Source organism: Anomaloglossus baeobatrachus, chromosome 10 (genome assembly GCF_048569485.1).
Source record: "Anomaloglossus baeobatrachus isolate aAnoBae1 chromosome 10, aAnoBae1.hap1, whole genome shotgun sequence".
Classification (NCBI taxonomy): Eukaryota; Metazoa; Chordata; class Amphibia; order Anura; family Aromobatidae; genus Anomaloglossus; species Anomaloglossus baeobatrachus.
Genome location: NC_134362.1, coordinates 76,161,458 through 76,176,176, shown reverse-complemented (window position 1 = coordinate 76,176,176; position 14,719 = coordinate 76,161,458). Strand labels below are relative to the sequence as shown.

The following is a 14,719-nucleotide window of genomic DNA, read 5'->3' as shown; positions in this document are numbered from 1 at the left end:
GACTGGCGGGTACAGATCACTGGGGAGACTGGAGGGAGGCACAGAACACTGGGGGGGACAGATCACTGGGGAGACTGGGGGGGCACAGATCACTGGGGGAGGCACAGAACACTGGGGAGAAAGAGGGGCACAGAGCACTGGAGGTACAGAGCGCTGGGGGCACAGGCAGACTCGGATGAGCTTGGAGGTAGTTAGAGAACAGGGGGAGGCTGGGATCACAGAGCGCTGGAGGTGGTTGCGGGCACGGAGAGCTCTGCTGCCGGGCACAGAGAGGAGCAGCCGCTGCCGCCGGGCACAGAGAGGAGCAGCCGCCTTCGCCGCTGGGCACAGCAGCCGCCAGGCACAGGGAGCCGCCGCCGCAACCGCTGGGCACATGGAGCCGCCGGGCACAGAGAGGAGCAGCCGCCTTCGCCGCTGGGCACAGGGGGCCGCCGGGCACAGGGAGCCGCCGCCGCAACCGCTGGGCACAGGGAGCCGCTGCCGGGCACAAGGAGCCGCCGCCGCAACCGCCGGGAACAGGGAGCCGCCGCCGCAACCGCCGGGAACAGGGAGCCGCCGCCACAACCGCTGGGAACAGGGAGCCACCGCCGCAACCGCCGGGCTCAGGGAGCCACCGGGCACAGAGAGGAGCAGCCGCCGGGCACAGGTAGCCGCCGGGCATGGAGCCGCCGGGCACAGGGAGCCACCGCCGGGCACAGGGAGCTGCCGCCGCAACCGCCAGGCACAGGGAGCTGCCGCCGCAACCGCCGGGCACAGGGAGCTGCCGCCGCAACCGCTGGGCACAGGGAGCTGCAACCGGGCACAGGGAGCCGCCGCCGCAACCACCGGGCACAGGGAGCCGCCGCTGGTGGCAGCCAGTAAGATGCGGCTGCCGCCCCAGCACTGCAGTCCCCGGGAATCAGTCCGGGGGCCGCAGAAAAAGTCGTCGCGGGCTGCATACGGCCCGCGGGCCGGAGGTTCCCCACCCCTGATCTAAAGGATCGCACACAAAATTGATCAATTTAACATAGAATACTAACGCACGTGTGACAGCAAATGAATGACCTACGTGCGATCTCATTAGATCACATATGTGATCTGGGCGTGTCACATCGCAAACGTGATTGCACAACAAATTTCAATGTGTAAAGCAGGCTTAACAGGCGATGGTTGATTAAAGATTTGCCCGTACCTGTTAATCCTTCTGTCAATCTCTGTTAACGGAATTTAACGCATGCCAGTGGGGAGCTCACCATTCCCTGCACCCAATGGCAGCCCCATGATATAATCGCGGAGCACCGATGGGTTGTCATGACAGTCAGGGGTCAGCTGATGACCCCTGGGTCTGTCATGATAAACGTCCTGTGAATGCTGGTTATGTCGCGGGCGGAGGGGCCACGCTCGCTACGCTCGGGTCCGGGGCTGCTGCTGCTCGGTGGCTCAAGCGATGGGCCAGACCCGGGGACTAGAACAGCGCTCCTCGCCCACGAGTGAAAAGGGATGGTTTGTTTGGGGAAATAGTTCGTGACGCCACCCACGGGTTGTGGTGATGGTGGACACCACCGCTGCGGTGAAGGTGCGGAACTCCCGGGAACGGTGTTGGGGCGCAGCTTTGGATGTTAACCCCTTCGTGGGTAGGGGCAGTTGGTCCCGGGGCCAGTTCGGGGATATGCAGGGCGCAGTGCTGCGGTGCGGTGCGGTGCGGTGCCTGAGGGCACGGGTGTACTCACAAGTATTTCACACAGAGTCACTGGTAAATTAGGAATTGCCGGTGTCCGCAGCCTTCAGTACGGATGGTGTTTGGATCCCACTCACGGTGCAGCAGACCCCTGTTCTTGCCCTGCAGCCAGGTGCCTCTTTCTCCACTCTTTCTCTTTCTTTCCTCCTCAGCCGGGAATGGGGAGTCCACTCCCCTGCAGTGATCCGGGATCTCTTTTGATACCGGCGGGCCACTACCCTGCCCCGGTCACCTCAAGTCCCTTCGTCACTAACAGCCTGTCCCGGCCCTTTTGGAGCATGCTTCTGTAGCAGCCCGGGAGCTACAACTCCCGACTCCTCTCCTCTCCCTCTCCCCACACACTCTGCTCCAGCCCCTCCCTTGCTGCTCTGTTTAGCTCTTACACTGGGGGGGGTCTGTCCTGCTGCACTGGTGTGGGATCAGGTTACCAAGGAGGAGACTGACCTGCACTTTGTTGGATTTCTGCAGGTCTGTGACACCCTGGTTTTGCAGGGGCGTCACACACCCCCTTGGTAAAACACAGCCCGTCCTCGGGCTGTCTGGGCACCGACATTTCTTGTAATGGGAAAAAGAAAGTGCACACATTACAACTATACATCTTCCCACATCGGGAGGTACGTTTACTAAAACTTTAAACTGTTCTGCCACCCCACACCTGCGGTGCAGATGGCCTCCTCCTGAACTTGAGGATGTTCAACAGGGATGACAGTCCATAAAACAGTCAACTTTTTAACTTGTGGGTAGCCGTCCATGTTCCGCTACTGTTGCTGTTGCCGCCGCCACTCCCAGTACGAGGCACGGGATCCGTGCTCTGCCTCCTGCTCAGGAGCCAGACCCACTCGGATGCCCTCGGCGCCGGCTACAGCCGGCCTCGCTAACTGCCGAGGGCCCCATCGCTCAGTGGCCTGCTCCTCCTCTTTGCAGGTGCACTCCGGCTGCTCCACAGCCGGGACGGGGTACCTGGGAGCGGCTTGCGCCGCATCTGGGGCAGACTTCTGGTCGGGTGTCGCCTCTGCTGCGGCCGGGCGGACTGCCGGGGCCGACGTCATCACCGTTGTGGGCAGGCGGACTGCCGGAGCCGACGTCATCACCGTTGCGGCCGGGCGGACTGCCAGAGCCGACGTCATCACCGTTGTGGCCGGGTGGACTGCCGGAGCCGACGTCATCACCGTTGCGGCCGGGCGGACTGCCAGAGCCGGGTGAGATGTCATCGGGGTTGCAGCTACTGCTTCCAGGAACCAGACGTGTAGCAGAGTCCTGGCGTCCCTGCTCTTTATACCCTCGGCTACATGGGGCACACCTGCACCCACCCCCCCTTGGTTCTTTCTAGCACTTCCTCCTTCTGGGGGTGGGGCTTCACTTTTGCACCCTCCCTGCTCGGGGAAGACGCTTGTGCGGGAAATCTTCGCGCCCAAGATGGCGGAACTTCAAATTTTTTGGCCGGACGCCGCCGGTGGGGACTGCAAGGCGCACTTCTACCGGTAGGTAGATTGGTTCTAATCCTGTTCGTGACACCAAGTTGTCGCGGGCGCAGGGGCCGTGCTCTCTACGCTCGGGTGCGGGGCTGCTGCTGCTCGGTGGCTCGAGCGGTGGGCCGGACCCGGGGACTAGAGCAGCGCTCCTCGCCCACGAGTGAAAAGGGATGGTTTGTTTGGGGAGCTAGTTCGTGACGCCACCCACGGGTTGTGGTGATGGTGGACACCACCGCTGCGGTGAAGGTGCGGAACTCCCCGGAACGGTGTTGGGGCGCAGCTTTGGATGTTAACCCCTTCGTGGGTAGGGGCAGTTGGTCCCGGGGCCCGTTCGGGGATATGCAGGGAGCAGGGCGCAGTGCTGCGGTGTGGTGCGGTGCCTGAGGGCACGGGTGTACTCACAAGTATTTCACACAGAGTCACTGGTAAACTAGGAATTGCCGGTGTCCGCAGCCTTCAGTACGGATGGTGTTTGGATCCCACTCACGGTGCAGCAGACCCCTGTTCTTGCCCTGCAGCCAGGTGGCTCTTTCTCCACTCTTTCTCTTTCTTTCCTCCTCAGCCGGGAATGGGGAGTCCACTCCCCTGCAGTGATCCGGGATCTCTTTTGATACCGGTGGGCCACTACCCTGCCCCGGTCACCTCAAGTCCCTTCCTCACTAACAGCCTGTCCCGGCCCTTTTGGAGCACGCTTCTGTAGCAGCCCGGGAGCTACAACTCCGGACTCCTCTCCTCTCCCTCTCCCCACACACTCTGCTCCAGCCCCTCCTCAGTATATGTGCTGTACAGAGCGGTGCTGATGCTGGTGCACAGCTCTGTACAGCACAAGCGATCAGATAATCGCAGCTTCAAGTCCTCTGAGAAGGGGAATAGAAAATATAATAGAAGTGGGAAAAAAAAGTGAAAAAACGCACAAAAGTTTAAATCCCCCCACTTTGCCCCATTAAAAATAAAACAATTTAAAAAAAATACACATATTTGGTATGAAAACATATAGAAATGCCGGATCTATCAAAATATAAAATAAATTAATCCGATTGGTAAAGGGAGAAAAAATGAGAAAAAAAAACATAATTCCAGAACATTGTAATAAAATGCAATAAAAGGTGATCAAACCATCACATCTACATCAAAATGGTATAAATAAAAACTTCAGCTCAGGGTGCAAAAAATAAAGCCCTCACACAGTCACAAATCTCGAAAAATGAGAATGATACAGGTCTTAAATAATGCCAAAAACAACATCTTTTTTTGTCAAATTTAGAAAAAAAAATGTCACCACTTAAATAAAAAAACTATACATGTTTGGCATCCATAAACGCATACTGACCTGGGGAATCATAATGTCAGGTCAGTTTTACCATATAAAAACATGGTAAATTAAAAAAAAACAAAAACATTGTGAAATTGAAAGTTTTTTGCAATTTCACCGCACTTGGTATTTTTTCCCCGTTTTCCAGTGCAGTATAGGGCAAAATTTATTGTGTCATTCAAAAGTACAACTCGTTCTACAAAAACACAAGCTCTCATATTGCTATATAATGACAACGTTATGGCACTTAGAAAAAGGGGAGGAAAAAATAAAAGCACAAATAAGGAAAATGGACATGGTGGAAAGGGGTTAAAAAAAGTTTAATAATATATAGTAATATTTAGTAATATTTAAAATGTGTTTTATTTATTGTTTCACATTTCTCGGAGAAACCCTTTTTGGTCTATAAGCATGGAGTACATGAATCACTGCATCTGTAGACCCAGTACAGTAGATACAATACTATTAGTCCATAAAGCAATGAAGCAGGTCACTATTCATGTATTCAATGATTGAATATACAGTACCTTGCCATGCTCAGAAGGCAATTGTCTTGGCATTTACGTAATTTTTAAGGAGGTGCTTGTCTATTCAGGTTTTTTTTGGGGGGGTTTGAGCCAACAATCTGTTATTTGCAGAGGATTTGGTCTCCAATTTCCCATGGTGATAAGCACTATGTTCCTCATTAAAATCATTTGGTTCTCTATGTAATGTACATGTTGGACCCTCCAGATCAGAAATGCTATGCGTTGCTGCTTTCCTCGCTACTATTTTGCATTTCCATGAAAATGTATTTTACATTATAATAATCCATCTTGATGAACCTTTCTAGACGTAAACATTAAAAAAAAACTTTTTCAGAATGGAACTTTCAAAACAACTAAATGAACCTTTCTGTTGTTTGCAGGTGATAAGAAGATGAAGAAAACCCATTACAGAAAGGTGATGACCTGTGGCTGTCTTCTTTTAGTGGTCCTTTTCATTATTTTATGGTTCTCCAAGAATTTGGCAGGTATAACCCTAAAGAAGGAAATATATTCTGCATTCATACGGAGTCTCTCAAGAGATGACGTTGACAAGACACAACTTCTCATTCTTATCTGGACTAGGCCGTTTGGATCATTATTTCCTTTGGACACTTGTCAATCTCTTTATGGGATTTCTGGGTGTACCTTGACAGCAGATCGTAAGATGCTAAGCCAAGCAGACGCCGTGATTATCCATCATTTTGACATCATGTATAACAAGGACTTGCCTCAAGGCTCAAGACCATCCTACCAACGTTGGGTTTGGTTCAACATGGAACCTCCCATTATCACAGAAAACCTCAAGATGTTAGACAACCTTATAAACCTAACTATGACTTATCGAGAAGACTCTGACATTTATCGTCCTTATGGTTTTTTAAAGCCATTGAAGGAACAACAGGTTTTCAAAATCCCTTCCAAGTCTAAGCTGGTTTCCTGGGTGGTAAGTCAATGGTACCCAGGTAATAGGCGGACATCTTACTACGAGGAACTAAAGAAATACATTCACATTGATGTGTATGGAAAGAAACACCAGGCATTGAGCTGGGATAATTTTTATAGCACAATTTCACAATATAAGTTTTATTTAGCATTTGAAAATTCTGACTATAAGGATTATATTACCGAGAAGCTGTGGGACAATTCTTTTGCCATTGGGGCTGTTCCGGTTGTCCTTGGAACTTCTCGTAAAAACTATGAACGTTTCATCCCTCCTGACTCCTTTATTCATGTGGACGATTTCCAAAGTCCTAAGGAGCTGGCGCTGTTTCTATTAGAACTAGACAAAGACAATGCAAGATATGAGCAATATTTTAAATGGAAATCAAAGTATGCTCTAGTTGCAGAAAAAGGTTGGGATAAACATTACTGTAAAGCCTGCGAAGAACTACAAGAAAACCCAGGTTATAAGATTATTCCCAGTGTGGAAAAATGGTTTCTTAGCAAATTTGTTTAGGGAGATGTGCCATCAGGCAATGACGTATTGATTACATCAAGTTTTTATGTTACATTTAATTTCTTATTGTTTTTTTTACTTATTTTTCATAAGAAAAAAAAGTTTTAACTATAATCTGGTCATTTTCACACTAAATACTAGGTCTAATATTTGACTTATACTTATTTCTGTTAACAGAGGACTTTTCAACAATCTAATTATCATCCAGGGCCAGCGTCAGCACCCGGCACACCCGGGCAAGTGCCGGGGCTCTGGACAGCCAGGGGGCCCAGTTGCTGTCATCAGCAGAGATGATCAGTTCTGCGGCCTGCGGGGCGAGTTCTGGGGACCACAGTGCTTGGGCCATCAGCTGCACTATCCTGGCTGCTGGCCCTTTAAACCCAGCACCTGCATCCAGCGTTCACTGCTGAACACTGTGTACATGAGTATAGAAGTTCATCTTCGGGCGGAGCTACCACATGGTGTACTGCGCTCTCTCATCCCACAGATGAAGAAAGAGGTGCCGCAGCGCCAGGCAGCATCACTGGGCCCAGAGGTGTATGTGCAACCCCGGGGGGGTTGCATGGGCCTCCTCGGAGCTGTATATTCCCCCCCTCACAGCTGTATGGGCCCACCCCCAGAGCTATAAGTGCCCCTCCCAGAGCTGTATGGGCCTCACAGAGCTTTATGCCCCCCGAACCCACTAACATCTATTCCCCCAGTAACGTGTATGCCCCCCAGGAATATATATGCCTCAAGTAATGTCTATGCCCCCCGTTAATGTGAATTCCCAACATTAATATGTATACCCTTTAGTAATGTGTATGCCCCTGCTGTGATGTATATACTATAGCTGCTAACAGGTGCATGTGAACCTGATAACCAGTTAAATCCCACTATTAATTTCTGGCAGTGGGATTTAACATGTGCTGGTGGTGAGCACGTTATTTACCGTTTCCATTGGTGCTCCTGTGATGTGATCGATGGGCGTTGATGGGTTATCATGACAGCCAGGGGTCAGCTGATGACCCATGTGTCAGTCATGACAAACGTCCTGTGAATGCCGCCTGAGCATCGCTATTCGTAGAAGATCGTGATTTTCTGCTGTACAGAACAGTGCGGATATTGATGCTGATACTCAGTATAGCGCATGTTATCGGACAATTGCAACTAAATCTCCCATAAGTGGACTAGTACATCCAATAAAAAGTTTAAAATGTTTTAAAAAATAAAAAAACACAAAAATCTCCCTCCTTCTGCCCCATTGAAAATAAAACAATTTTTTAAAAAAAATACCCACATTTAGTACTGCTGTGTTCAGCAATGTCCAATCTATCAAAATATTACGTTAATTATTCCTATTGGTAAACGTCGTAATGAAAAAAAAAGTATAAACACCAGAATTACAATTTTTTGGTCCTCGCAACATTACAATAAGAGGTGATTAAAACATTGTATTTACACCAAAATCGTATCAGTAAAAATATCAGCTTAGGGTACAAAAAAATAAGCCATTACTGAAAAATAAAAATGTTCCGGTTCTCAGAAAATAGTGCCAAAAGCAAATTTTTTTTTTTACAAACTTCAGAATATTTTTCCAACACTTAAATTAAAAGAAAAGTATACATATTTGGTATCTACAGACTCGTACTGACCTGGAGAATCATACTGAAACATCAGTTTTACCATATAGTAAGCATGGTAAACAACAAAATGAAAAAATAATTGTGAAATTGCATTTTGTTTGAAATTTCACTGCACTTAGAATTTTTTCACCTTTTTCCAGTACACTGTATGGTAAACTTGAATGATTTCATTCAAAATGAAAACTCGTCCCACAAAAGACAGCGTTTCCCTCAAAATAAAATATTATTTTTAGCACCGAAAGATGTGCTAGGGCTTATTTTCAGGGGATGTCTTATATTTTCCCATGAACAACAATCCACATTTATTCTTGAACACAAAAACAACATTTATTCAAATCTAATCCTGTCATCACATTTTGGAACATCAACTTTTTTTGTAATCCTATTACTGGTTCAGATGCACATTTTGTTATCTTATCTGCAATTTTCATGGTGCAGAACCAGTCCTATAGTGGTGGGTGCATACTATATTTACAAAGGTTTAAATTATCTGTTTAAATGTATTATTCTGTGTACTATTAAGTTTACCCCAAAAAGAAAATAGACACCCCCTAAAAGAATCACACTTACTAGACTACAAGTAATTAGAGTTGGCAAGTGAATGGGCTCTCACATACAAATCTGCATCACTGTCAGATCCCCCTGTGTTTTACAGCAGTTGACTCCTCCAGTGACTGAAAGTAGTATCACTCCTAGGGAGTAATAATGGTACCCAAATTATTTGTGAGAGCTCCAGTGCAATGCAGCTGGAATGGCAAAGGACTTGACAGCAATGCATATCTCTGTATGAGAGCCCATCCACCATCAACACTTGCCAACTGTAATTGTTTGGGATCTGGTGAGTGTGATTTTTTTTGGGGGGAGGGGGAGGTGTTTGTTTCCTTTTGTGTTCTTGTCAAGCTGCCACCAGGGGGAGCCGGAGCTCTGCAGCAGAAGACACTAAACGGAGCAACGAGAACCAGGAAGTAAATACACAGTGTTCTCGTACACTGCCTCGCAGCACAGCTGGGGAGCAAAGTTGCGGGGCGTGCAAGTAATAGTCAGGCAAGCCGGGTCAAGCACAGTACGGGCAGAAGGAGGATCGGAGAAAAGAGCAGAAGCGGAGTCAAGGTCAGGCCGAGGTCAGTACCAGAGGAAGCAACCGAATGGGGAGGTAGGAGAGGGGACAGAGGACTGGAGGGATGACCAGGGGACGGAATACAGACAAGGGCACGGGGGCACAGAAACAGACGGATCAGGATATCACTCACAGGACCAGCAATCACAGGCAAAGCATCGCTAAGCCTATAACCGGCGCTGGTTCACTGGAAACGTCAGCTTTTAAGGCATCCAGGCTCCGGAAGTGGGGCCCGGGAGAAGGCTCTGCCCCCTAGCCATATGTATGAGGAGGCAAACCATGACAGTTCTTTTGTGGGATGTCTGCTTTCTTTTTGGGATTTCTGCTTTTTTTTTATAGAGTCTTGCTGTAGTCTTTTACTATTTTAGCTGCTTGGACACTTCTTTATGGAACCGCAGCCAGGGCTTATTTTTGAAGTAGGGTTGTATTTTATGTATACTCAAAAATCCCCCTAGGGCTTATTTTCAGGGTAGATCTTATTTTCAGGGGAACAGGGTAGTATGGGTGTGTCTCATACAACCTTGAACAGAGCCTAAACATGAGCTGCTGCAGATGCCACAGGCCATAAGGCTGGAAGAAATATAAAGGAACCCAAGTACTATTGATTTCATCCAGCAGCACAGAAAGAAGCCACAATAGCCGAATGCTTGGAAACTATATAAAAGGTGGTTTATTCTATGCGTTTTGAATTAGTCCTCACTTCTTCCTCGGCAAAGTCACCAGGTTACAAAGTGGTGTCAGTTGTACAGCTTTTAGAATGCACAATGTTCAAAAGTGGCGCCAAAATAAACAAATGATTTGTTGCGTCAAAGTTCCAACATGCGTTCTGAGACTGTTCAAAATATATGGGCGTGATAAAAAAAAATTAAAAAGCAATAATTATTTTATTATTAAAACAATAAAAAAAATAAATAAAAAGATAAAAAAGAAAGATTGAAAAAAATGGAGAGTCGAGAGATAAAAGGTAAAAAAGCAGAGTACGTGAACAGCGGGATTCAAAGCCGTGATGATTGCTGAACCAATGAGCGTGAGTTGTCTGTCTGCTATGCTATATATGTTAATAGTGTCAAATGTGGTTGTGAAGTACTGTATTCAGGCGCTCCACATGGGGGAGCAAGAAAGAAAAAAAAGAAAGGAAAGGGTGAGACCGTGTACAAGTGGATTAGAATGTGTGTTCTCAAAGCCCAAATACAAAGAAACTTAGAGCATTACCAGTGTTGCTAGAAGTGATATTGTGAAAGAGCAACAATGTAATCCTAGTGTGAGAGCGATAAACACTAGAAGGAAAAAAGAAACAAAAACATGAAAGTGGAAAAGCCGATAGCTGTGAAGTTGAATAGAAGCCTGGATATGGAATTAAGTAGAAGGTATCTACATACTTAATTGCCAGTTGCGGATGTAACCGTATCCCACAATGCACTGCGGCACTGTCAGTTGCGCAGCCGCAGTTCACGCCCACATCATAGCCATGGTAACCAGGGACAATAGTGCAGGCGGAACCCAAATTGTGGGCTGAGTAAGTGTGACGCCCTGGCGCCGCCAGGCAGTCACACAGTAGAGGCCCCGCACAACACCTTCCCTCACAGGGTTACATACACCCGACCTGAAACCCTAGTCACCCCCCTCAGGGTAGGACAGGCACACCAGTGGGCGGGACCAGGAGGATGAAGAACGCCCACCTAGGGTTCTGAAGAGCCCGGGGCGGGAAAAGAGTCAGTCAAGATAAGTAAAGGGAAGTTGAGGAGTTGGAGTGGAGTAGTGCAGGAGGAGTGTGAAGGTGAAGCTCAAGTACAGAGAGCAGAGGCGCCGCGTTTGGAGCCCCGGTGCATTGGCTAGGTGGCAGACGGTGGTCCGTGTCTGACAGGAGATGTGAAGACAGCAGCCGGAGATCCGAGATGGACCGGTACCGACACTGGAGAACCGACCCAGAAACCGTGTGCACAGAGGGGGTACTTGGACCCTAAAGCCAGGACCGGCACCGACGGCCTAGCTAATTAACCAATTGAGGGCAGGATTTTAGGTCCTGTCCCAACCTAAGTCCCGAAAAGTAGACAACCACCCACAGAGAGGGATAGGGCAACCGCCAGGGCCCATAGATCCCAAGGTTCAGCGTCAGACGGGCACGGCTCCCAACCAAAGGACCGGGAGCGGACTCCCGCGTTTCACACCGGGAAGTCCTAACTACAACACACTGAGTGCAGAGAAGAGAGACTTTGACTACCAACCCAGGTGTGGGATGAGATACACCCGTCTGCAGTAGCCGGCCACCATCACCTTGGTTTACCACAGGACTTGTGTGCTTTATTCGACCGTGAGTAACATCCCCGGCCTGGCCGGGTGCGCCGGCCCCTTCACTCACTATCCTCAGCATAGAGACACTGGGCCCTGGGACATCCATCCCTACCGAAGGAGGGGTTAACATCCAGCTGCCAGCCCAATGTCCCGGGAGCCCCGCAACGGCAGCGGTGGTGCTACATGTCACCACACACCGTGGGTGGCGTCAAAGACATTTTACAACCAATCCTGTATAAATACGTTCCCTTTTATTCGGAGTGTCCGCGCGACCCCGGGTCCGGAGAACCCCTGGAGCCACACCGTAGATCCGGATCCGAGCATCACCGGCTGCTGGCACGGGGGCGGCATATGGGTATTTGATGATATACCCCTTTTATCCTCCAAAAGGACAGGAGACGGGAAGACAGCAGCCGGAGATCCGAGATGGACCGGGGCAGGGTTGGAGCATGCCGGTACCAACACCGGAGAACCGACCCGGAAACCGTGCACAGAGGGGGTACTTGGACCGTGAAGCCAGGACCGGAACCAGCGGCCTAGCTTATTAACCAATTGAGGGCAGGATTATAGGTCCTGTCCCAACCAAAGTCCCAAAAGCAGACAACCACCCACAGAGAGGGATAGGGCATCCGCCAGGGCCTAGTAGATCCCACGGGTCAGCGTCAGCGGGCACAGCTTCTAACAGAAGTACGGGGAGCTGACTCCCGCGTTCCACACCGGGAAGTCCACCACATCACAACACAGTGCAGAGGAAAGTGACACAGACCACCAGCCCGGGTGAGGGACCAGAGAACACCCGGCCGTGGCAGCCGGCCACCAGCACCTTGGTTAACCACTGGACTTGTCTGATTTATTTAACCGTGAGTAAGCTGAGACTCCCTGCTCCGACCTGGCGCGTAGGCCCCTGCCATCACCGTCCCCTGCACCAATTCACCGGGTCCTGGGGCAACCATCCCTGCCCACGGAGGGGTTAACAACCAGCTGCCATCCCATCGCCCCCGGGTACCCCACAGCAGCAGCGGTTGTGCCACACTTCACCACACACTGTGGGTGGCGTCACAGACTGATTACGGCAAATCCCATACAAATACGTCCCCTTTTATTTGGAGTGTCCGCGTGACCCCCGGGTCCAGAGAATCCCTTGAGCCACAAAGCGGATCTGGATCCGAGCAGCCCAGGTGCTACTGACGTGGGGGCGGCACATAAGAACAATTCTGTTCCCAGTCTAACATTATGTTACCCATACCACATCTTGGTATAATGAGATTTGGTGTTTTAAATTACACATTTGCGATGTCACGGAGCAGTAAGGAGGCGTGGCCGGGTATGTCCGCCCTTGCCTGGCATCGCCATACCTTGAGCGATGTTGCAGGAAGCGAGGAGACATGGCGGCACTGACGAGATATGGCGGCACTGATGAGAGAGAGAGAGAGAGAGAGAGAGAGAGAAAGAAAAAGTTCCTGAGTCAGCCTGCTGCCATGACTAAGGTTAACTAAGGTCACTCCAGGCACTTCCCTGCCCACTGTCACATGGCTGGGAGAAAGTGATCATGGAAGTCTTGGAGTCTGACCTCAGATACCCTCACTGCTGGCACCGCATACCACACATACAATACACAAATGCGGAGGGATGTGACGCGCCCCAGGGTTATGGGGTACTCGGTCCCAGGCAGTGTATCGCTGGGATATGTCACTGGGTGGCCGTTGCCCGGTTCCGTTACCCTGGGCGTCCCTTTAAAAGGAGTTATTTACAGGGGAGATGTAATAAAAGTTTTTGTTGTGACGCCACTTGCGGTTAGTGGCTATCTTAGTGGAGCCGCTGCTGCACAGTTCTCACTACTGGGGCTGGTGGTAGTGGCAGCCTGGATGTTGGGCCCTCCGCAAGTAGGGCCAGGCCCCAGGGGATAGATGATGTTGTTGGGCGCTGAAAGAATGTAGGCCACCCAAGGGATTGCAGTGTAACTGGTTCCTTTTACTCACAGCGTTGTTATGACTGGAAACCCGATGAAGGCTGGTCCTCACCACTGGTCCCCTTAGTTCCAGTGCGGTGTGATGACCTGGTGGCTGTCTTCCCCTGCATCTATCTCTGGTTGGTGTTTGCTGTGACTTGGAGTTTCTGGGGGTCCCCTCCTGGTAGTCTCTCAGTCTTAGTACGTATAACAGGTAGCTTGAACCCTGTGGGATCGGTTTCTCTGGTCCTGTTCCCCGGTTCTCCCATTGCTACTGTGTCCCGAACTGTAAGGTCAGTGAGGTCCTGGATGGTCCCCTCACTTTGCAGATTTTATCAGGTCTGCCTGGAGCGTTTGCCTGACCTAGGGCTCTGTACCCCGTCGATGCTATGGTTCCGGGATAATCCACGGTACTCCAGCGGCAACCACACGCCTGGGCCCTCAGGTCACCGTTACACTCTCCTGTCAGTACGGTTACATCCGTCTTCTCTCACTTCCACTTACTGACTGTGTGACCCCTCCCCCCTGGTTGTCGTCTAGTGGCCTGGATCGGTTCCACCCCTAGATGACCATCCATTGGGTCCAACCCTAGTCTGTCACCAGTCTTTGGGGATGGGGAAAAACAGGGATTAAATTGAATGTGTTGCTGCTACTGGCACTGGTGTTCTGGGTCCCTGGGGGTAGGCCCTGCATCCTGATTAGGATGCAGTTCCCTGTAGCTCCTGATGGCTTCAGGGGTACTACAGATGACATAAAACAGATATGTTGGAAAGTGCAAACAGTGTGACACATGTCCACTGCTCCTGTCAGCTCCAATAAGTATAGACAGATGGTCATTTCACCGCACTCCCGATGCAATAGCATTGGGCCTATTTCTAGTATACAATAAATGTGAGGGACTGTAAAATACCTTACAAGCAGGCATAACATGCTACAATAAACGGTATTATCATAAATAAAAGTGTGCGTATATAAAACTGTGTATAATCAAATGTATTGATAAATTCAGATGTGATAATAAAGTATATCAAACAAAATACATGATAATGGTGTAAAGTGTATAATACAATTGGATATGTGATGCCCAGGGAATAGGGTACTCGGTTCCAGGCAGAATATACCGGTAGGGATGTCACTTTGGTGGCCGTTGCCCGGTTCCGTGCCCTTGGCCCCTTTTGTAAGGGGAGTATTTGTAGGGGAGATAAGAGTAAAGGCTGCTTTACACGGTACGACCGATTGCGCAATTTCACAAT

The 14,719-nt window shown here is 49.7% G+C and overlaps 1 protein-coding gene across 1 annotated transcript in view; it reads left to right on the top strand.

Annotated features, from left to right (window-relative positions):
- Positions 1-6,738, top strand: part of LOC142255010 (3-galactosyl-N-acetylglucosaminide 4-alpha-L-fucosyltransferase FUT3-like) — a 53,836-nt gene extending 47,098 nt beyond the window's left edge. The window contains exon 2 of the mRNA XM_075326434.1: positions 5,409-6,738. Within this exon, the coding sequence (XP_075182549.1) occupies positions 5,420-6,484 (1,065 nt within the window). The 5' untranslated portion in view covers positions 5,409-5,419 and the 3' untranslated portion in view covers positions 6,485-6,738. The remainder of the gene's footprint in view (positions 1-5,408) is intronic.
- Positions 6,739-14,719: the final 7,981 nt, after the last annotated feature.